We start from the raw sequence: 23,289 nt of genomic DNA, 5'->3' as shown, positions 1-23,289 counted from the left end.
ATTTAATGGTCATAATAATGTGATGAAAAGCGGACAAAAATGCAATCAAGTTATGAAACGAGACGTTGCCAGAATAGTTTGACATTATCTTTGCTAAGTGAATATTTTATTAGGCCTATGAGGTAAAACGCAGAGAAAGCAACATGTGGTTTAGTCTGTAGCCTACTGCATCAAAATCTAAGCTTACACATTTCCTCTCTTTCTTACTCGACTTCTTTCTTATCTTCAAACGTGTTCTTAAGTGGCACCGCGAAAAATTATTGCATGGTGCAACAATCTAATCTTAAAATAATTACAATTATGTATGTCTCTGTGTGGTATATAACCGACTTGGGATGCTTACATGCAGATGTCAAAGTGTTTCTATTTTCGTATTGATGTGAATTAATGTGTAGATCCGAAGTTTAAATGGTAGGCCTATAGCTGTGACGTGCAGTCACCTCACCGTCAAATCAGAGGATATTTCAGAACTATTAACGTGGACAGCTCCCCTTAAGAGCACCTTAAGAGCAGTGCATGCGCGTTCACGCTACGATCATGTTCGGGAAACAGTCGGAAAAACCAAACGAACGATCGTAAGATGAATCGTAGAAAACCCTCTTAAGAGCGTGTCTCCGTCGTTATCGGGGAAGTGGGCCCAGACTCTTTGCCAAAGAGGAGCGTAAACATAATCAAGAGTATGGTATTTTTTTTTTGCATTTTAATTTCTTTCACAACCTTGACTTTTTATTTATTGCCACCAGGAAATTTCTGAGATGCACACATGAACAATATTAATGTATTTACATGGTATAATGATGCCAGTCTGAAGAAAGTGCCCCAAATCACCATTTTGGCAGCCATTTTGTTTATGCTAATTAGATGGTCAAAAACTCAAGATTCGGCTTGGGAACAGGGCTAGTTGGATTCAGAACATGCTAATTATGATAAAAAGTCCTGTTTCCAACTTTTACTAAGAAATACCTCTAGAGCCAAATACCCCCCAAATGGAGTGCAGATCTCCACAAGTGCACTCAGTAATATATGGGGATAAAAGAGTCGTGACTCTGTAAAAACCCTCACCACTGCTCCTTACAGCTGCCAATCAAATCAAACAGTTTTCATCATAGTTGATTAATCTCTTGATTATTTTCTTGATTGATCAATTGTTTGTTATCAATAGTTGTTCAACCTATAAAATGTCAATAAATGGTGAAAAAATGTTGAAAGCAAGATTTTGCCCTGAAATGCCTTCTGTTGTCCACACGCCAAATGTAAATAGTTCACTGTCACAGGAGTAAGTAGGCCTAAAGCAGAAAATATTAAAGTTTAAGAAGCAGCAACCAGCAAATTCAGCAAATTTCCATAAAAATTACCCAAACTAATTAACCAATTTCCAAAATGAATGAATTCATTTCATAGTTGACAACTAACGATTAATCCATTAATTGTGGCAGCCCTGACACAGACAAGTCCCTAAGTCTTCATCTTCCAGAGCTCACCCTACCACTCTATTAGGCCTACAACAACTCTGATGCATTGTTTCTCTGTGCCAGCTGGTTTCATGTGTGCCTAGGCTACTGTAAAAGTGTTGCTGTTACCATGACAACTTTGCAACACAAAGCACTAATGAGGTTGATTATGTATTGTTTTCGTCAATGTTACTGTTGAACAATTAGCATGATATAAATACCTGCAGTACTATTTATGAGATTGTTTTAGATGCAACACATAGCTTTCCCTGTCAAAACAAAAACACATTTCTAGGCTTGCAAAAATATCATTCTGGTTCAAGTATTTTTCTCCTGTTGTATCCAATTCCTTTGTTACCAACAGAGAATTAAGATATTTTAAACGTGGAGAAACACTTCTACCCGAAACATTTCCTGAAGATATAGGGATTTTTATTTTACAGTATCTGCTAAAATACAGTGTGAAAGACAAACAACAATGCTGTTTTTTTCAGTTTGGAATTTTCGTAGATACTGCACTTTGGCTTTGTAGGGCAGTATAAGCCAAGATTTTATCTGTGACAGTACAATTTATTTTATTTTTGACAATAAAATGTACCATTTTACTCATTTAAGTGGGAGCTTAAAACAAGATTGAATGCATGGTCTAATAATATAATCATAAATATGCAATTAAAATGAACAAAACAATGATAGAATGTTTCATTCAATGTTTATTTGTTTTATTGACACAATGTTATAACACTTTACATTGAGATGTAAGTAACACTAATGCATTCACTTAACAGCAAAACATTATCTTAAACATTATTTATGAAGTAAAGTGCCAAACCTGTTTTCTTTCAGTTCACTCATACATTATGATTTACAAAAGCTTCCCAAATAACATAATTCAATGCATAATTATAACATGAATAAACCAATAACTCTTGTAGTTACTGCTTCATACATGTTGACTGCCTTTCATCAATGTTATGAAGGAATCCTCACATAATATAGTGTTATACCTTAACTATTTTGAATTATTTATTGTTCCAGGGAGATTGAAGGTCAACTAAAAGCAATATACAATGAACTGTGTTAACAATACCTTATAGACAGAAAAGAAAACCCAGCTTGTGGCAGAATATACTGTGATTTAAAATCCTCAGTAGAGCATACTGATTTGTACAAAAATATATCAGCAATCTCTTCGCCTATTCATGTGCAACACTCATTGTGCAATCATCATAACAGTAACGTGTGAATGGTAGTGTGTGACGAGGTTGGGAAGACATGATCGTCACGGCTCTTGTGACATTGTGCCTTGGGGAAAGAATGGGGCCACGTGCCAAACTGTACCTGGCTCAGACAGAGGTATCCTCACAGCTTCTATTACAGAGTAGTCAGCTCTCGGTTCTCCACTTGGCATCCTTTCACGGAGCTGATCGTTTGGAGCTGCCTGGTTGTAGACAGAGAGACTGGAACACCTGGGAGAAGGTCAAAAAGCCCCTGATGGCAGAATCTGGGCCAGATGTGGGTAGCATATGGGCCGTACCTGGGGTTGGAGTTAGCAACTACGCAGGGAAGTATCGTATCTACATCTTTGTGTCTGTACTACAAATAGAAGCCGATGCGAAGCACTGACTGTCATAACACTGACACCAAACCTCGACTCATACTCTTAAAAGTGCCTTGCTTGTGCTGCACAATTTCAAAGTGCCTCTGGCTTGTTAAATCCCACTTTTTTCCCCTCAGGTGGTATTTCAGAGCTGTTCGTCCTTTGTACACATTGGAAGTCTACCCTTTTGGATTCTAGAAAAAGAAAAAGCAATTGTCTGAAGAGGATGTCTTTCTGCAGGATGTGAACATATAATGGTATAATGAGAATGGCACCTCTGTGATGGAGCTGTAATGTTGAAAAAGAACACATATGAAAAAGAAGCCATGTCTGGAGACAGATTTATCTCTTTCTCAAAGGTGTTTTCTTTGTTGCTCTCACCCGAGGCTTCATTAAAGCAAACAAGTTCTGCTTTGTGTGTGAGCCACAGGGAGACTGCAGGGAATGCTTTGGGAGTCGCACATTTCTGCAACGCATTTCTCCTTTCTGTGTTGTGAGGGGTGGAAGAAATCACTAGACACAAGTGAGGATTCGCTCTCTCTCGGGATAGCACATCAACCCAAATAGGTCACTTCAAACAACTGTCAGATATATTCCTGTTTACCGGTCCACACTGGTCTCTGCCAGACGGTTGTTCATGATGCCGAGTGCCCCGACCCCTCCAGAGAAGCCGTTGTGTCGCGAGCCGGAGCCCGTCTGCCGGGGATGCCCATTGGCCATCTCGGACAGCTGCTTCTGCATGATGGCCAGGTTGACCTTGTTGGCAGCCAGAAAGTCCCTCATGGAGATCATCTCGCCGGACATGCGCCGCCCGTCCGTCTCGCTCTCGTTGGCGCCATCAGTGTCGACGGAGGGGTCGCGGTGACGTGGGCCACTGCGCCCTGGGCCCACAGCGTTCCGGCGCGAGTGGTGCGCGCCCCTCATGACGGCCGCTGTCCCTTGGCACGCGGCCGGGCTGCACAGCGCCTTCAGCCTCCACAGCAGCCAGTTGAGCACCTGCTTGATGACGATGGAGATGACGTTGAAGAGCGAGTAGATGCAGCAGACACCGGTGAGGATGCAGAGGAAGTTGCCCAGGCGGTAGGCGCCCTGCGACTCGTAGGCCTCGCGCTGACCGCTCACCATGTCGCCGAAGCCAATGGTGCTGAACGCCACGAAGCAGAAGTAGACGGCGTCCAGGTAGCCCCAGCCCTCCACCGACGAGTACATGGCCGAGGCGCAACAGGACACCAAGATGGCCGCCGCGCCCAGGATCAACATCACGCAGTACACCGAGGGCTTCCACCCAGCCGAGCCGTCCAGCCCTGTGCGGCTGTGGCCGTGGGCGAAGCCATGGGGCGGCCGGCCGATTTGGGGAAGAACGGCTTTACGGCGGTGGCGGTGTTCGTGGCAGAGTTTCAGGACAAAGGCAATCACGGTGATGACGCGCTCCAGGAAGAGGTTGAAGAACAAAATGGTGGCTGCGCAGCCTATGAGCCCGTAGAAGATAAGGAACACCTTTCCTCCTATGGTGGCAGGGGTTGTCATCCCAAACCCTGTGACAGCAAAAGAAATAACGGTTTTTAAAACAATTATTTCAGAATAATCTACAATGCCGGATACTTTTTTGCTGATACCATTGATAAAAGGAATATTAAACCTCTAAAAAATATGTACAGATGGTCATAAATATGAACAGATGGTCAATTCTTTGCTCTACAGCTCCTGGTGCAGGGGCAGCCGTGGCCCACTGGTTAGCACTCTGGACTTGTAACCGGAGGGTTGCCGGTTCGAGCCCCGACCAGTGGGCCGCGGCTGAAGTGCCCTTGAGCAAGGCATCTAACCCCTCACTGCTCCCCGAGCGCCGCCGTTGTAGCAGGCAGCTCACTGCGCCGGGATTAGTGTGTGTTCACTGTGTGCTGTTTGTGTTTCACTAATTCACCGATTGGGTTAAATGCAGAGACCAAAATTCCCCTCACGGGATCAAAAAATATATACTATATATGTATATATACTATACTTAAACTTATACCTCACATGATTTTTTAACACATCACATTACTGTATATACATTCAATGCCACATTTGTTCATAATATACAAATTCCCTTGTAATTCATGTCATGAGCCATGCCATGACACCTCAAAAGAGCAATATCCACTCACTGATTCATGCAGAGCAGCATGCACAGCCCCCGAAGACCTCCACCGTCCACCCACACACTCACGCAGCCGTGCCCTGCCGTGAGTTTATATTGGGCAATCCCCTTCCAGCTGCTCTGGCTTGGTGCTTCACTCTGGGAGATAAGGCTCCGGGGCTCATTAGAGTCCAATTCTTAATTGCCCCTTAATGAGCCACATGTGAGCCACATGTGAACCACTTCCACCCCCCCCCCCCCCGTGTAAACACCCCTCCTACTTCAGGTCGTGCTTCAAACGCACCACGGGAGCCGGGTTGCCATTGGTGACGACACCCAGATCTTTGACTGTCTGTCTCTTTATTTTAGCTCTGCACCTCAGCACCTAAACAGGGTGTGTAAGTGTGTGCGTGTATATATATATGTGTGTGTGTGTGTGTGTGTGTGTCTTTGCTCTGTGATCTCTCCGCAGAGAGGTGGTCCTGTGTATTCTACCATGTCCTGGGCCTGAGACGGAGTTTGAGCTAATGGATGCTAAGTGCTTCGGATGCATGACCAGTGTGCTCTGATGTCTGAATGCATTGTATACAGGATCACTGTGGGTGCATGTGTCACGACCACCTCAAAAATGTATCAGGATAGCTGGGGGACTTGGTGGTTTACATCACACTGGATGCTTGCATGAAATTATCTTCTTAATCTCTAATCCGTAATCTCTGGCCAGTTTGTTTTCCCTGTGATGTAATAAATTCAAAGCCTATGTCTTGGTGAGAGGGGATTCTTGATCTCACGCTACGCATACAAATGAGTAGTATGTTGAAGGAGTGGAGATGTGTCTGTGAATGAGATAACCCCTTGATTGAGGGACATGACTATTGAAGATCTAAGTGTTTAAGACCAAGCAACATCACCATTTCCAAATCAATGGCTGCATCCTGCAATTATATCTAAGTTTAGGCTTAATTATGGGGATGACATACCTTATTATTTCCATTTAGTTTCTATACATTTCACCATCATCACCATCTCATTATTTTGTTACATGGTTACACTTATTGTTGTGAGTGAAAATAAAAGCAAATCATCGGCAGTGTTCACCACTAAACAACACTTCAACTCGTTCTATTGAATCTTTTTGAAGACCAACTGGAAGGATATAATATTTCTCTTGATAATTGCTGCTTAAATGATCTAGTCATAGGCTATGGCTATGGGGGGGAGGGGATGTCAGAAGCTAATTGCAGACTGATGTTCCACTATTGGCATCACTGAATAAAAATCAGTGCGCCACTAAAGGTGATTTATTTATCTAAAATAAAAAGGGCCAGGACAATCGAATCGTATTATGGCAATCGGATGCAAAAACACCATCAACACTATGCCCAATAAATTGGGATAAGAAACCAAAAATCACTCTTAAAGATTTAATTTCCAAGTGCAAGACCAAGTCATGACTGTGAACACAAGACAAAAAAATAAATAAATGACCCATTCTTACCTATGGTTGACACCACCGTGCAGACGAAGTAGAATGCACCGGTGAAATCCCACCGCGGTCGCGTGGTGTCCACCCGGATACCTGCAACATTTGCCTCTTCATAGTTCCTCAAAAAGTTGCCCAGCTCCTTCTTACTTAGGTTGTACTTTTGGCTGAAGTGCTCAAACCGTTGCACCCACCGTTCCTTCGCCAGTTTCTCTTTCGGATGCTCCAGGGCTGAAAAGACAGCGGCGCCGCACAAAAGATAAATAACTATTAACACTGCCAACAGAAGGAATCTCGCGTTGTCTTCATTCAGTGGACCGAAGCTGCAGCAGCAGCCACTCCGACAAGCCATTATGTGGTGACTGTCAAACAGGTGTGTTTGAAGCGTCTCCACATCCTCGCAGGTTCTACACCAGCGAGTTGAAACAAAGATGTTCACAAAAAATTCATTCGCTTCACATTCTTCCCCGTCGTGGTTGATTACTCTTCGCCCCTAAACCGTGGACTTCCAATCTGGTGCGATATGTCAGAATTGATCCATAGTTGAATAAACCATTTGAGTGCGTGTGCGTGACGCACTTCGTGCTGGAGATCGCGCAGACTGTTCAGGGAATTTGTAGGCTACTTATATTCGATCTCCTGGTTGGTCTCCTCCTCTTCAATATTCCATCGAACCTCGAAGCCTCAGAGAGATACCAACCTTACCCCTGCGAATGAGGATTCAAGAGAAGAGTTCTCCTCAGGATGGGTTGAAGACCTGCCTACACCTTGCTCGACTCTCCATTTACTTTTCACAAGAAACAAAAAACAAATCATTGTCTCTGACTGTCTCCTACAATCTTTCAGGTATCACCTAATGTAGATGTAGCCTAATACAACTTAACTTTTTCAGTGGAAACAAAAAGATTATAGGCTAACAGTAGACTACTGTTTAAAGATATTACATGAAACTGAAAAATTGGACAGCATGACATGGCTAGTTGAAGTAGATAGAATGGGGTGGGACAAAATAAGGACACAGCAGGGCTGTATATTCTATAACTTTTTTGCAATATCTATACGCTACCAACAAATATCGATACATTTTTCTTTGCTAATATCAAATTCATGCATAAACCTAAGCACAAACACTGTGTCTAGAAACACTGAAATATGCTTTAAAATCTGTTTATTTCTTCAGAAATAAATATTTTGCTCATTAAAAATAATATATATCTGTAGATTTTTAAGAGGCACTAAGCTAAAATTCACTTTGTACACAGTTTCTTGATTGTCTCATGAGGAAGCTTCTCTAACACACATATTGCACACTGCCCTCTCCCCACATACACAGCACACTATCACATCTCCCCTGTCATCCCCCCAACACACACACCAAGACCCCTGGCAGTTGGGTTAACCCCTTGAGCCGTGGATCTGCCCAAGGTTTCCTCCTTGGTAAGGGAGTTTTTCCTTGCCCTGTTGCTCTTGGGTGCTCCTTGTTGGTGCCCCCCCCCCTCCCCCCCAATTCCAATCCTCCACCACCTTTCTTATGCAGCCCTTGCCACTTAATCTACTAAACCCCTCTTCTACTGCACTTTTTACCCCCCCCCCCCCCCCCCACTTTGCACAAATAGGCTGACACCAGACATAATTTCACTGCATTTCTTACTTCCAGTAACTATATGCATGTGACAATAAACTTCCTTGTATCCTTGTTTCAAATCGGTGGTGAAATCCAATGAATAAATACATAATTCCATCTTTATTTACACAGATATTGTGACGTATCATATATTCATCTTTTGCAATGTATCGAGTATTGCAGAGTTGATGTGTTGTGATATTATTGTTATTGTGCAAAGTATCGTGACAGTATCAATTTGCTGTGGCACGACATTGTGACTTATACAACCTTATCAGTTTTTGGAACTAGAAATCAAAAAAGTGTTAAAATCACTGCCACACGACCATACATTTTGGCACAATCATTTGACTGTTTCAATGAAGACCGGTTCTCATCAGTCCACTAGGTCCAAAGCACAAAAATGCAAGGCCTAAGGCACAATTGTTTTAAACATTTGAAGCCAAGTGAGGACTGGAAAGCCTATCCACATAATGTATGTTCTGTCAGACGGTTTGCACAATACAAGACAATGAACTCTTCTCATTTCAATTGATGGTAATGTTTGTGCAATGACAGTGACAATACATCCTATTTCACAGAGACATATTGAAGCCCATGCTACAGGGTGTGACCACTGTGATCTGAGCAACAGGAATGCTAAGCATGATTCCAACATTTGGTAACGCTTGGCGTTTGGTGCCTTGGGAGGGGAGCAGACATTGTCAGACGCAGTGATCAATAAGGCCTGACCTTTCAGATTTGGTTAGAGGATTGCTGAATTTGTCCTGAGACACTCTACGAAACTTTTGGCAAATGTCACAGCTGGTGTCAAAACAGAAATTGAATTATGTATGTGACATTGAAAAGGAGCTATTGATAGCTTGAACGTCTGTTTAGCTGGAATATAAATGAGATCCTAGATTCAGATCCTAGAGATCAGAGATGTAGCCTAATTTCACATGGTCACTGCATTGAAATATAAGTCTCACTTTATGTGTGCAGAGTGCATAGGGTATGCTCGTCTAAGTACCTATTATTAAACAAAGCTCTAAACTTCCACCATGCACATATACTGCAAGCTTATCAATAAATTATGATGTTGGGCTAAAATTTCTATTAATTAAGTGAAAGTGGTACCAGTGTGTTTACTATGGCAATCCATTTGAATGAGGTTACTGTCGTCAGAGTAGATCGTTTGGCTTCTGTGGTCCTTGTAAAGACTAAAATGAATATTTCCCCATTAAAATGATTCAGACGCAGTGACTATTTACTGTGCCTTTATGACAATAGATGATGTGGCCATTTGTTCCAACCTTCTGTTCTGTCAGTCTTGGCCTGTTCTTGAGTAATTTATCGTCATCACTCAAGAGCTGTTGTCAGAATTGTTGTCAATAGTCAGGGTGCTATTGTTTTTTTTTTTTGTTTGTTTTTTTGGGGGGGGGGGGGGGGGGGGTTCTTGCCGATATGAGCCAGCTGAAATTGGCTGTGAAGAAGCTGCGTCACAGTCCATTTCGCCTTGTGGACTTATGGAGGCCTTATGCAAAATAGAGAAAAAGTAAAATTATCTGCTCAAATGTTAAAGGGGAGAGCCGGGACAGTTGAAACACTTTTTAATTAAACGTAATTTACAAAGCGATCGTACCACACTGAAAGCTAATATTTGGTCACTAGTAACCTACACCTGTCCTCTGTCAAATACAGATGCATTTTCAGCTTTGAACAAAACCGTTCAGGAATTATTACAACAAAAGTGGGACGTGCATAATGTTTCATTCGTCCCTCCTGGTCGGGACAGTTGAAACAACATAAGGGGAATGAAACATACAGTTTAAGCCATATAAACGTCCAACAACTTCGAAATTTTACTACATATCATGAATGGTACTCCCAAAAGGTTTTATTTTAGATAGATTGTTGCAGGGCTATACGTCTTTGTGCATGTCTGTTACAACTCATTGCCATCATCATGAAGCGTGTAAGCGGTTTTTGAAATGTCGCCCTGTGGATGATTCTGCCATGTTTATAGCTAGAACGGTAAGCTTTCCCATTTATATCATGTTTAAATTGTTGAAAATGTCGTTTCACTAGGTTTTTACGTGGGTTAGGCCAATGCACATCCAAATAAGTAGGCTTAACGACCCACCGGCTGTCAGTCTCCATAGGATAACATAGGAAAACTCAACCCCCTACCTGGTGGGCCCAAATGTATTTGCATCTTCCTAAAACTGTTTTTCTATGTCTTACCTCCATAAATGATTGTTTAAATATTCAACTGTCCCGACACAGACATATGTCACTTTAGCTTGTTTTGATTTCCATGTAAACAAGCATGCGATGTGAAAGTCTGGGATTGTGGAGAACACTAAATGGTCTACTGAATAAGCATTAAGTCAAACCTTTACATGAAAAACACTCATTGATAATCGAAAAAATGTAACCGCGAAGTTTACTTCTGCGCATCAAAACTCGTTTATCGCCAGTAACTCCGTGATAAAATGACATAGCAGGAAGATATTTGGCTGATAGAAGGAGGTTAACATGCTCTATGTTTTGACCGAAGGACATCGGTCTATCATCATTACACTCGGAGAAAACTGGATTGTTTCATTCGTCCCGTGTTTCAATTGTCCAGGCTCTCCCCTAGCAATAGAGATACAAAGCGGAAGTTACAGTAATGCAAATGAATACAAACATGAAATGGTGCCATCTGTCACTCTCCATATGGGGGAAAACGCTGTTGCTTTGCTGTTAAAGGGTGAGGTTGAACAACGAAACAGTGAAAATTATGTCATAGGAAGATATTGAATGACAAATGAGAGTATGCATGTGTGCAGTTGTGGATGTTGCTGAAGTGGGAGTTATTTGGACAGACTGGATGCTTTACCTGACTCATGTCTTCTACCAAATGACCGAAATATGGCCCCCGTGTGATCTCCGACTGCATAGCCTAATGAAGGTGATGAATTCAGAATTTGTGCATGCCAATTATGACCATTGTTAACATAGCTATCCTGCATTTCTGCCAAAATCCAAGTCTATAAATTCAAAGTAATGGGTCTTCATTTAGATAGATAGATAGATACTTTAAATGATGAGGAAGGTCAAATGTCAATGCTCACTTATGTTTGTCCAAAGCCACTTACAATGACATCAATAAACATTGCATTTACATTAAAATTAACAGTGTAAAGTAAAATCATATAGCCTAAACAAAAATATCAATATTAGCAATAGACTAGAATTTAACAGAATAATAATAATTACCATAAACACAAAAACATGACATATATCAATATTAGCAATAGACTAGAATTTAACAGAATAATAATAATTACCATAAACACAAAAACATGACATACTGTATAATAGGGTATTCCAGAAAGCAGGTTTACTGGCTTAACTGGGTATGTTAACCCAGAGTTAGCGGTAAACCTGGGATTTCAGTTCCAGAATCCTCAAATATGATCAGGCTATGTAAGTAACTATGGTAACATAGGCTCTGAACTGAACTGGGTATGTAAACCCAGAGTAAACGGTAAACATGGGATTTCAGTTCCAGAAAGCTCAAAAATGATCAGGCTAGGATATGTAAGTAACTATGGTAACATAGGCTATGAACTTAACCTGGTAGGGGGTAGGTTTTGTTCAGGTTATGTTTAATTATGTTCGGTTATTTCAGTGCATGTTCAATCAGGCCGCTATTTTTACACTTGTCATACAATGGCGTTTCATTTTGACGAAGGTCCGATTGACAAAGAAGCACAAAATCATGTAATATTCATCCGTACAATTCACCGTGAGAGGGCGATAAGACCACGACATCACACGATAGCCTATCCATTCTTTTCCAAACGAGTTTTTCAAGAGCTCTAGAGTTTTTCAGCTGAATCCTAAATATAGGCTAGGCCTACTTGAAAAACATTCTCCATCCCTACATTACGCATGGTGGATTAGAATAGAATAAAATAAATATTTAATGTAGGCTAGCTAGCCTACACCATAGACATTTGTGTTTGGCTCACCAGACAGATGGACAAACAACATCTCAGACACATTGAAGATATAATTAAAACAAGTACAGTACAAAAAAGGGTAATCAATCTAAACATAGCCTATAGACAACTAATAAATAAGTTTAAATATAGCTGTAAAGCTCAGCCGGGTATGCATGTTGTCACTAAGTTTGGTTAAGAATGCTGATGGCATTTGGGATAAAATATTTTTTTAATAGGCTACACACGCTCTCCGACTGGAGTTTTTGTAGCGTTGGACACGCAGAGCATATCGGGTCGGTCGGTGCGTGTTTGCCTTGCGCAAAGCAGTTCCTGCGCAACTTCATTCGTTTTCCTGGACACAAACCCACGAGGATCATTCAAGTGTAGTTTCACCAACTGCAGGTCAGCATCACTTATTCAATTTTCCAAATGTGCACCGAAATGATTCCAATAGACTACCCATGCCTTCCGACATTCACCCTTCCGATGATGGAGCGCAAAAGTTTAACTTGGCCCACAGCTGCAGAACCCGCGTTAAAATAGAAAATTACATTTGTGATTCTCAAAGAATTCTATGGCCCACTCAATCTGTGACAAGGTAGGCTAGTTTAAGAAAGCATCATTCAAAGCAGTCAATACAATACGTGATGTCCACTGAATTATTTAATTGTGCTTTTGACATTAAATAGGCTATCCTAAACGTACGCATTTACACGGTCAGTTAGGCTATTCTCTGCCAAGCAAGGTCTCGGACGCAGACGCTTTAGTAGCGTATTGCTCTTTTTTTGTTATTACAGTTCTCTCCTTGCAAGCCTCGACTACTCCGCCTCTGAAAAATCAATTGCATTCAAAGTGCGGTTACAATACCCTGTCACTTACTCACTCATTTCTATGTACAGTATTTAGCTTAGGCCTATCCACTTTAGCGGTTCAACAAGCTAATGCAGTTATTATGGCAAAAGGTCTGCATTAGCAGTAATTGGAGTTAAGAGACAATTATGTCCCTTGTTCATTTGATTAGGAATATTTTTTTTTATTCATTGGTTATGCCATGTTGTCTGTGACTGTTAAAATGTACTCCAGGTCACAACACAATGAAAAGAGCCCGCTCCTATTGCCTGATTCTGAAATGCATTATTAAACAGGGGGAGGTGAGGAGTCCTGCTAGGACCGAGTGGATTACGGTTGCCATGGTTTTCACGGATGTCATACATGTAGTTACTGTTTTTTACTATGGCACCCATACAGTACTGCAAAGCATTAAAACCATGCTACATAAACAAGCAGACCCTGAAGCCCTAACAATAGGATGCAAACAAGGCATGTGACAAACAAATACAGCATACAATAAATCATATGATAGAGCGGAAAAAGAACAGTGGCACCATACATATTTAACGGTTTAACGGTGCAGACCAGAGGGGGTTGAAGCAGATCCACTGTGCAGATCCTGCCTTGATACAGTATTCTACATTTCTCTCCACTGACTCTATCCATTGTTAGTGATTGACACTGTGATCATTAGTGGAGTCAACGGCAGAAAGACTGTAGGCAGATGTGACAGAATCAAATAAGCTAAAAGAGAGAGGGAGGAGTGAAAGGAGTGGGAAAAAATGATGGACATATTCCTGTACATGGAATAAACCTCTGTTACATCCACACCATTCCATTTTCATTCAAATCTGAAACACCTTTGTTAAGTTTTTGCCTCCTATCAACACTACTTGAGCATTTTTGAGTTTCTGAAACAAAACGATTTGAAAACGCTGTCAGTCCCGTTTTCATTTGAAAACTCTGGCTTTGCTTTATATGATTAAGTGGACAGCGAATCAGAAACATCCGAAAACAATGATGTAGAAACCCACCCAATGATGTAGAAACCCACCTAATGATGTAGAAAACCAAATGCATGTTCCCTTAGACCTTGTCAGTCTGATTTGTTTCTCTCCATGACTCACTTCCACTACTAGCCTGCCAGTGGTGAATGCAACTTGGAGACTGAAGTGCAACCTTTACTGGCCTTGCGGTCTTTGGTACTGTAGCATATTAGACAGGTCATCTGCTGGAAACATTAGGCCTAGTTTTTGGTCAAAGTTTTCTCCATGGATTCCTGGTCAGAACCCCTATTGGAACAGATTAAAACTTGGGGCATGTTGAATTTTGTCCAAAAATCCAATATGGCCGCTGTATTCCAAAATGGCACATTTTTACACACTTTTTGCTATGCTATGGGGACGTTTCCGGTAAAAACAGTGTCATTTTAGCAAAAAACTGTTCTTTTCTATCAAATACATATTTACAGAGGTTAACTGATGATTTTAAAACCCTAAGTATTTTTCTAAGAATTTTAAATCATTAAAAAAATTATAATTTTGTCAGATATTTGTCAAATATCAGAAATCATCAAATGTGTGGTGAGGTCATGATACTTTGATACAAGACACACTGAAAGAACGCCTTTTAAGGTAGGATTCAAACCAAGATCTTTCCCAGAAATTCCCAGTTCAGACAGTGTAGAAAGGAGAATGTCATGGTTTACAGTATTAAAGGCTGCAGGTAAGTCTAGTAGAATTATGACTGAGCAGACTCCTGATGAGGTGCTGCTGTTTACGGGTTTGAGTCCGGGCGTGTGCAGGGCTGAACCACGCAGGTTAAACAGTAACAGTAAATGTAAATAGGTTACATTAGCTACTCTCAATGCTTCAGTCACAGACAGAGCAATTTCAGTAGAATGACCACACTTGAAACCAGACTGCATATACGGTCTAGCAGTTTGTTCTGATACAGGAAGTCATAGACTTGCTTGAAGAACACTTCCTCCAAAGCCAACAAGAAAGGAAGAAGGGAGACAGGTCTGTAGTTCTTCATCAATTGAATCAATATGAAGTGTACTTTTTTTTAGCAAAGACATAACCCTTGCCTGTTTAAAAGAATAAGGAACTATTAAACACATGCATGACTGCTGGCAGAACAGCAGGTGTGACAGACGATCGATCGATCGATCGATAGATCGATAGATAGATAGATAGATACTTTATTGATCCCCAAGGGGAAATTCAAGGGTCTCAGTAACATACAGACATCACACACAACATGCACTTACAGCAGAAATGGTAAACATAAGTAAACATATAACTAAACTCCACTGTACAATAAAGACAGTAGAAGATAAGAAAGATAAGAAAACTAACAAAACTAAATACACTATATAAATTAAATAAGAAAGTCCAATGTACTTGAGGGTGATCAAGCATAAGACGCTTGTAGTGACAGGGCCGGGACTGGTAAGGTGCTAAAGGGAGTGAGTGTCATGGTGAAGGTGCAAAAAGTAGTCCAACATTAGTCTAACAGTGCAACAGTGCAAGAGTAAGGTCTAGAGACCAGCATAAATAATATGGACAAATAGGAGAGTAAAGTATAATGTAGACAAAGTAAAATAAAAAAAACTATTTCAGTGCAGGTTGAGGTAATAGGGTTATAGCCATTCATTCATTCAGTATTGTAGCAGAAGCCTGACCGCAGCCATTGATCATGTGTGCTAATATAGCATGAAAAACAGTGTAGCAGTAAAACAGTAGTGAAAACATTAGGCTGTGTACATTAGTAAAACAGTAGTAAAGCAGTAGTGGGCAGTCAGTACTCAAAACATGGAGAGGCAGACAGACTAAGCAGAATCTCTCCTCTTCACTTTAGTGAGGCATTGAACAGTTCAATGGCCCTAGGAACAAATGACTTCCTCAGCCTTTCAGTTGTGCATGGCAGTGAGCGAAGTCTCCAGCTGATCAAGCTCTTTTGGTTTTTGATAGTGCTGTAGAGCGGATGACATTCATTGTCCAAGATGTTGATCAGTTTGTTTAGGGTCCTTTTGTCAGATATTGAAGTGATGCACTCCAGTTCAGCTCCCACTACAGAGCCAGCCTTCCTTACCAGCCTGTCAAGTCGCATCCTTCTTCTTTGTGCTTCCTCCCCAGCATACCACTGCATAGAAGAGGGCGCTGGCCACAACAGACTGATAGAACATCCTGAGGAGCTTGCTGCACACATTGAAGGACCGCAGCCTCCTCAGGAAGTACAGCCTGCTCTGTCCTTTCTTGTAGAGTGCATCAGTGTTGGCTGACCAGTCCAGTTTATTGTCCAGGTGGAGACCCAGATACTTGTAGGTGACGGGACAGGATAGATAGACAGGACAGGATCCAAAGGGCATGTTGTTGGACGAGGAGAGAAAGAGTCCAACAATTCACAGGCAAAGCTCTCCTAATGGGCTCATCAAACTGAGCACTTATCCTGTTGTGTTTTCAGTCAAATATGACCGATTGATAATTCTTCTCTCTAAAAAATATTGTTAACTTATTCTCACTACCATGAGGCTTCTTGGCTTTGTTAACACAGGGCATCTGAACACACAAAACAAATTTTGATATTTTGTACAACAATGAGTGTTTTATTTAACTTGTTTAACTGTTTTATAGAACACCCATGTGTATTTTCGGTCAAAAATGACTACCCATTAGAAATTAATGGGTGAAAAAAATGGTCAGTGTATAAAATTGAGTCCAGGCACATACTTATTGATCAGATGGACTGTATACACTTCTGTGCATTAAAACACACACACAAACACACCCTCACTCCTCCTCTTTGCTTCTATGCCAGCCCCCATTGGAAGTTAAACATGTAAAAATAATACAACATACATTTCTGGAAAAATAATAAATTGAATATTTTGGCTGATATGTGTAATATTTAATAAAATACATGTTATTTTTGCTTGAAAACGTTTTGTTGTGTTTTGGAAACATGTGATTGGGCAGTCGTGGCCTACTGGTTAGGGCTTCGGATTTGTAACCAGAGGGTTGCTGGTTCGAACCCCGACCAGTAGGAACGGCTGAAGTGCCCTTGAGCAAGGCACCTAACCCCTCACTGCTCCCCGAGCGTGGCTGTAGCAGGCAGCTCACTGCATTGGAATTAGTGTGTGCTTCACCTCACTGTGTGTTCACCGTGTACTGAGTGTGTTTCACTAATTCACGGATTGGGATAAATGCAGAGACCAAATTTCCCTCACGGGATCAAAAGAGTATACTGTATATACCTACTTATACTGGAAATGACAGTTAGACTTTTGGAATAAAATGTCAAAAATATATATTATTCAAGTGAAATCTTTACAGCCACTATTAGGGCAAGTTTCTAGAAAGAGTAGATAATTAAACCATGCAAAAAGATTTTTACTGAAAGATGTTACATCTGTCTATTTACTGATTGCTTAGTAAAGAGATGGAGACAGCTGGTGTTCCACTATGCTCATAATGAGCAGAGAGCTGGTGTCGGATGAGCAGAGAGCCGGTGTTTTGTACAACAATGAGTGTTTTATTTAACTTGTTTAACTGTTTTATAGAACACCCATGTGTATTTTCGCTCAAAAATGACTACCCATTAGAAATTAATGGGTGAAAAAAATGGTCAGTGTATAAAATTGAGTCCAGGCACATACTTATTGATCAGATGGACTGTATACACTTCTGTGCATTAAAACACACACACAAACACACCCTCACTCCCCCTCTTTGCTTCTATGCCAGCCCCCATTGGAACCTTTCCCCAATGGAATCTTCCCCTTTCTTACTTGCATGAGCTCAGGTCAGTGAGGCCTGCAGGCCATAAATACCAAATGGAAGTTTAAAACTGGTTATATCCAATAGAACACAAGTTGATACAAAGGTCTATCACAACATTAGATAATAATATGTGTGTTACTGTGTATTTATAACAAGTTATAATGCAGCTGTCATTTTTGACCGGGAACACAAAACTAGTAAACATAAAATGAACACAACAGGAAGGTGAAGCAACTTTCAGTGAAAATGTTGCAAAGTCATCTGCTGACAGTGAAGTAGCTGATGGCAGTGGTTGAGAAGAGACTTGAAAGTTGAAAAAGTTTTCTACTGTCAGTTGCGCTCTCAATCTTGCTCTGATAGAATGTCTTTTTTGCAAGTGTAACAGTGAATGAAAAAGATGATAGCAAAGACTGGTAGCTAAGACCATTTCCATCTCTGGATTTACGTCATTTTCTCTCAGCAGCTCTAAGTATTACTATCATTAATATAGTAATAGTAACAATATATCTAGCCGAGTGATAAAATAGTATTTTTTGTAATTCCATCACCTTTATGGACCCATCTTGTTTCTTATATCAATTAACATTAATAGAAAAAATAATAGAACATAACATTAATAGAAAAAAACCTCTAGCTTAGCCAAAAGTGTTGACCCAAAAATTCACCATTTTGGGGATATTATTGAATTTATATTGAGTTTTTGGGAAAATGTCTAAATGCCATTGTTAATGTTTAATTTAAGGTACCCAATTTATTTGAACTGTATTTAACCTGTAAGAGGCTTATGTTTGAAGGAAATTTGATTATTTCTGATATTTGACAAATATCTGACAAAATTATGATTTTTTTTAATGATTCAAAATTGTTAGAAAAATACTTAGGGTTTTAAAATCATCAATTAACCTCTGTAAATATGTATTTGATAGAAAAGGGCAGTTTTTTTTGCTAAAATGACACTGTTTCTACTGGAAATATCTCCATAGCATAGGAAAAAGTGTGTTAAAATGTGCCATTCTGGAATACAGCGGCCATAATGTATTTTTGGACAAAATTCAACATGCCCCAAGTTTTAATTTGTTCCAATAGGGGTTCTGACCAGGAATCCATGGAGAAAACTTTTACCAAAAACTAGGCCTAATGTTTCCAGCAGATGACCTGTCTATCTGTGGTGCAGTCTATATTTGCATTTTACAATGCTGACAATGGTGCACATTTGCGAGCGTCGAAGATGTGTGGTCACAATTGCTGGAAGGCACACAACAGATTAAAATGTTCTTGTATGTCCATGTATGTGAAACCAGTCCTTAATGTTCATGATTAAACAATTTATATGTATGTGCTTTGTGTACGTCATGAAATATTGATGTGGATGAATTAGGGCCAGGGTATGGGGGGAATGGATAGACAAGGTGGGTCCATATTTGAATGAGAACATTTTGAACATTATTAATATTATTGGGAGGTGAGGTCAATATTATATTCTTGAGGGTCCCCATTTCCTTCCATGGCAGTGTAATATGGTTGTGTTTCAAAGTTAAAACATATTTTGCTGTTTATGTTTCTGATTACGTAAGGCAGCCTTTTGAGGCTGTTGCCAAGGAGAGGCCTCAACAAGCACAGCCTGGGAAACAGGAGAGCTGAGAGAGATGGTGTCCTTGGAAGGCAATTACTGAAGATGATGGTCCGTCTCCTCAAAGGAGCAGTTCAGAGGAGGGGGGTAGTGTGTGTGTGTGTGTGGGGGGGGGGGGGGGGGGGGGGGGTGATTGCAGACCCACAGGTTGATATGTGTGGTCCAAACAGATTCAATCAATTCAGCTCACTCATGCTGACTGTGTGCCAGGGCCATTTCTGCCAGCCTGATCCTCTGTTGTTCTTTCCAGTGCCAAATTGTTATGGATTGACACGGGTGTGTATACTCACACACACACACACACATAACATAACCCACCAAATGCATTACTCCAAAGCAATATAAGAATCACACCAAAATATGGGAAAATCAATATGCTCTGCTGCTAATCAAGCTGTGTAGAAGCAGCACACACATACACATGTGCACACAAATTCTTATGTGCACATTAGAGTAGGTAGACAATGGAATCATGTGTGTTGCATATCTGAAACAGTGTTTACATTACTACCACCAGTACTGTGTGGACGGGTAGTTCTGTGAAAATGTTCTGTAATCGAAAAGATTTTCCTGACTTGTCCATGTCTGAGCCATTATCCTCTCTCATCCTCTAATTGTCCTGGCTGCCACAGTCTCATTGACTTGCTGCACAATTAGCTCGAGCCAAATCACATCACCATACATATCAATAACCTCGCTCGCTTCTCTGTCGACTGAGGAATGATCAAGTTGTCCTGTCTGTTAATCCATCAGGTTAGTTGTTGCAGTACAGTCAAAGGCGTGCTCTGAGAATCCCATTTAGAGAGCCAGCGTGCATCTCATGAGCTGCTGATATATTCACCAGTTAGATGTATTCCCACAGGCATCCGACACCAGCTCTCTGCTCATTATGAGCATAGTGGAACACCAGCTGTCTCCATATCTTTACTAAGCAATCAGTAAATAGACAGATGTAACATCTTTCAGTAAAAATCTTTTTGCATGGTTTAATTATCTACTCTTTCTAGAAACTTGCCCTAATAGTGGCTGTAAAGATTTCACTTGAATAATATATATTTTATTTTGTCATTTCCAGTAGTAAGTAAGTATATATACTCTTTTGATCCCGTGAGGGAAATTTGGTCTCTGCATTTATCCCAATCCGTGAATTAGTGAAACACACTCAGCACACAGTGAACACACAGTGAACACACAGTGAGGTGAAGCACACACTAATCCTAATGCAGTGAGCTGCCTGCTACAGCCACGCTCGGGGAGCAGTGAGGGGTTAGGTGCCTTGCTCAAGGGCACTTCAGCCGTTCCTACTGGTCGGGGTTCGAACCAGCAACCCTCCGGTTACAAATCCGAAGCCCTAACCAGTAGGCCACGACTGCCCAATCACATGTTTCCAAAACACAACAAAACGTTTTCAAGCAAAAATAACATGTATTTTATTAAATATTACACATATCAGCCAAAATATTCAATTTATTAATTTTCCAGAAATGTTGTATGTTGTATTATTTTTACATGTTTAACTTAACATATGTGTTGTGATGGAAATGACAAAGTGTGGTGGAGATGACATGACATACATAGACAAATTTAAGATTTAAAAGCAATAAGATTTAAAACAAACAAAAAAAATGTGTCCCTGCCATATGTTATGTAATTCTGATGTTTTTTTTCTACTAGATTCTTTAGTAGGCCTACTATGAAGCAAATAAACTGTGTTTTTAGGGCAATGCCATTTCCACCACCAAAAACAAAAGTAGCCTAAATATTTTTTAATTTTTCTTATTTCTTCCAAGGACAAGAAAAGTATCATAGTTGAAGAATTACCCTGCAGTGTTACTTTGCATTACATCTAGCCGCTAATGCGAACCATATAGCTTATGGCAGCTAGGTAGGCTACCAATAAAAATTTTAAAAGTGCGCTGCCTGTTTGTGCGTGTCATATGTTTGATTTCCCACTTATGAAACGTTGCTTTGGTGTCTAACCTGCGCGGCCAAAGTAGGCCACACCAGAAACGGTTGATAAAATGATCTTTGGTAATGCTAAACCATACTGTTTGTCTGTCCAGTTTCCACTAAAGTAGTGCAACAACAGGCTGGCTGGCTGGCTGGCTGACAGCTCAGACAACAAACTTTAGTTAACTCGCTAAAACATGCAGCTAGCCCGCAAAAGGTCTCTCTTACATAGCCTACATTTTAGCTGAGGTCTGCCCGCTGGAAGACGGTACACAAATAAATATGGCGCGTTCTTACCTTTGTTTGATAGAGGCTATAAGGCTTGCAGTCTGATGATGATTGATGGATCATCTCACTGATTGTTTGCAGCTTGCCTGCTTACATCCGGGTGCGCAGCAGTCCTTGCAAACAATTAGGATTAGGTGCCTTTAAGTCAACGGTGGCAGCGCTGCCTGGAAGACGACGTTGGAGGCTTAAAACACCATCGAGCAGAAGATATCCTCTGCAACAGTTCAGTAAAATGTGATTGTGATTGTGATGTGTAGTAAAACTAAAAACCATTGTGTTGCTAGTCCTTCTAAAACGGCACCCATTTAAAATAACTTGATGTAGGGATTCCCCTTTGTGTCCATTTTGAATGGCAGATTCTACGAGAATACTTTGATTTGTTGGTGGAAGTAATACACATGAATGAGCACATATTTTTGAAAGAAAAAATGGGTTTTTGCTAAGAGTCAACCCCCAAAAATACACAAAGCTTTAACATAACAGCTGTAGTCACATACTATAATCTCAGAGTGTGTCCATACTGGCTTGAATGCATGTAAATGCTTCTTCTACACAAACGTCATGTCATGTGGAGAGTGTCATGGAAAATGGACATCCTTGGAAAATGACCCAGTTGAAATTTACAAAAATAGACACAGCTTCACTGTAACATGATATTTTGGGAGCCTTTTCAAGACCTTGATGAGCTGAGGAGAGGCAATCAGAGCACCTGTGCACTCAACTCCCCTAGCAGCTCAAGCTCTTGAAGACCTCACCATGCCCCCATCAACCCCACGGCCTCAGCCGTCCTTCTTAGGCTATTCATATCTGATGTTATCCATTCATGATTTGTCTTCACAGGTCCAATCCTGGGCATCCGTGGCCTACTGGTTAGGGAGTCGGACATGTGACCAAATGTGGATGCTCTCTCTGTAGACCACAAAACACCAATCAACGGCAAAACCTCAGATCTACAGTATAGATCAGCAATACATTTCTACAGCACTGTTGCCATAGCAGCCACAAGATAATAGCAGAGTGAAGTGTGAGTGAGTATGGTCTTTTATCACATGAACGCACACAAACAAGGGATCACCCAATGAGGGTCACATGAGGAGGATGCGCCGTGTCTGAGCCACTCTCTGCCCATGTTGCCTGGGGAACGCCACCGTGAAGAGGGACCTATGGATAAAGAAGGGTGAGGACAGTGCTCACCCTTGGGGGGAGGGAAGACAATCTGCCCATCTTATCTATTCCCTTGTTTGCACTGTATTCCCCAACAGTGTTGTAAACTCAATAAAATTGCAGAGCTGTACTCAAAGCTGCCATATTGTGCAGGCACCACAAACGTTTTAAGTTCACTCAACTAGTTTCCCAGTTATTGATTATTTTGACAAGATTAGCTCTTAGTATATGAGTAGAACTGACCCCCAAACTCATTTCTTTCAATAGTGGATTGAAATTACGTCTGACGTAATAAAGACGTGCAACTTCATTGGTTAGGTTCATATCAACATGGCAAATAACCTAATAACATACACAAACCAACATAAACCAATAAAAAAATCGGAAATCC

General features: G+C 40.9%; 1 protein-coding gene and 2 long non-coding RNA genes across 3 annotated transcripts; 1 reads left to right on the top strand and 2 right to left on the bottom strand.

The window, feature by feature from the left end:
- Positions 1 to 2,282: 2,282 nt before the first annotated feature.
- Positions 2,283 to 7,341, bottom strand: kcnk13b (potassium channel, subfamily K, member 13b). Its single transcript, XM_042096436.1, has 2 exons — positions 6,666 to 7,341; positions 2,283 to 4,586 (listed from the first exon to the last, which is right to left on the bottom strand). The coding sequence occupies exons 1-2, from the start codon at positions 7,000 to 7,002 to the stop codon at positions 3,652 to 3,654; spliced, it is 1,272 nt and encodes a 423-aa protein (XP_041952370.1). The 5' UTR covers positions 7,003 to 7,341; the 3' UTR covers positions 2,283 to 3,651.
- A 2,163-nt stretch (positions 7,342 to 9,504) lies between these two features.
- On the bottom strand, positions 9,505 to 11,197 carry LOC121712297. Its single transcript, XR_006032578.1, has 3 exons — positions 11,141 to 11,197; positions 10,949 to 11,001; positions 9,505 to 9,790 (listed from the first exon to the last, which is right to left on the bottom strand). It is a non-coding gene; the product is annotated as an uncharacterized LOC121712297 (long non-coding RNA).
- A 10,664-nt stretch (positions 11,198 to 21,861) lies between these two features.
- On the top strand, positions 21,862 to 23,028 carry LOC121712296. The gene is made up of 2 exons (XR_006032577.1): positions 21,862 to 21,956; positions 22,575 to 23,028. It is a non-coding gene; the product is annotated as an uncharacterized LOC121712296 (long non-coding RNA).
- The last annotated feature ends 261 nt before the right edge of the window (positions 23,029 to 23,289 follow it).

Source organism: Alosa sapidissima, chromosome 6 (genome assembly GCF_018492685.1).
Source record: "Alosa sapidissima isolate fAloSap1 chromosome 6, fAloSap1.pri, whole genome shotgun sequence".
Taxonomy (NCBI): domain Eukaryota; kingdom Metazoa; phylum Chordata; class Actinopteri; order Clupeiformes; family Clupeidae; genus Alosa; species Alosa sapidissima.
Note: the sequence above shows the minus strand (reverse complement) of the source record. Positions and strands in the feature narration are given on the sequence as shown.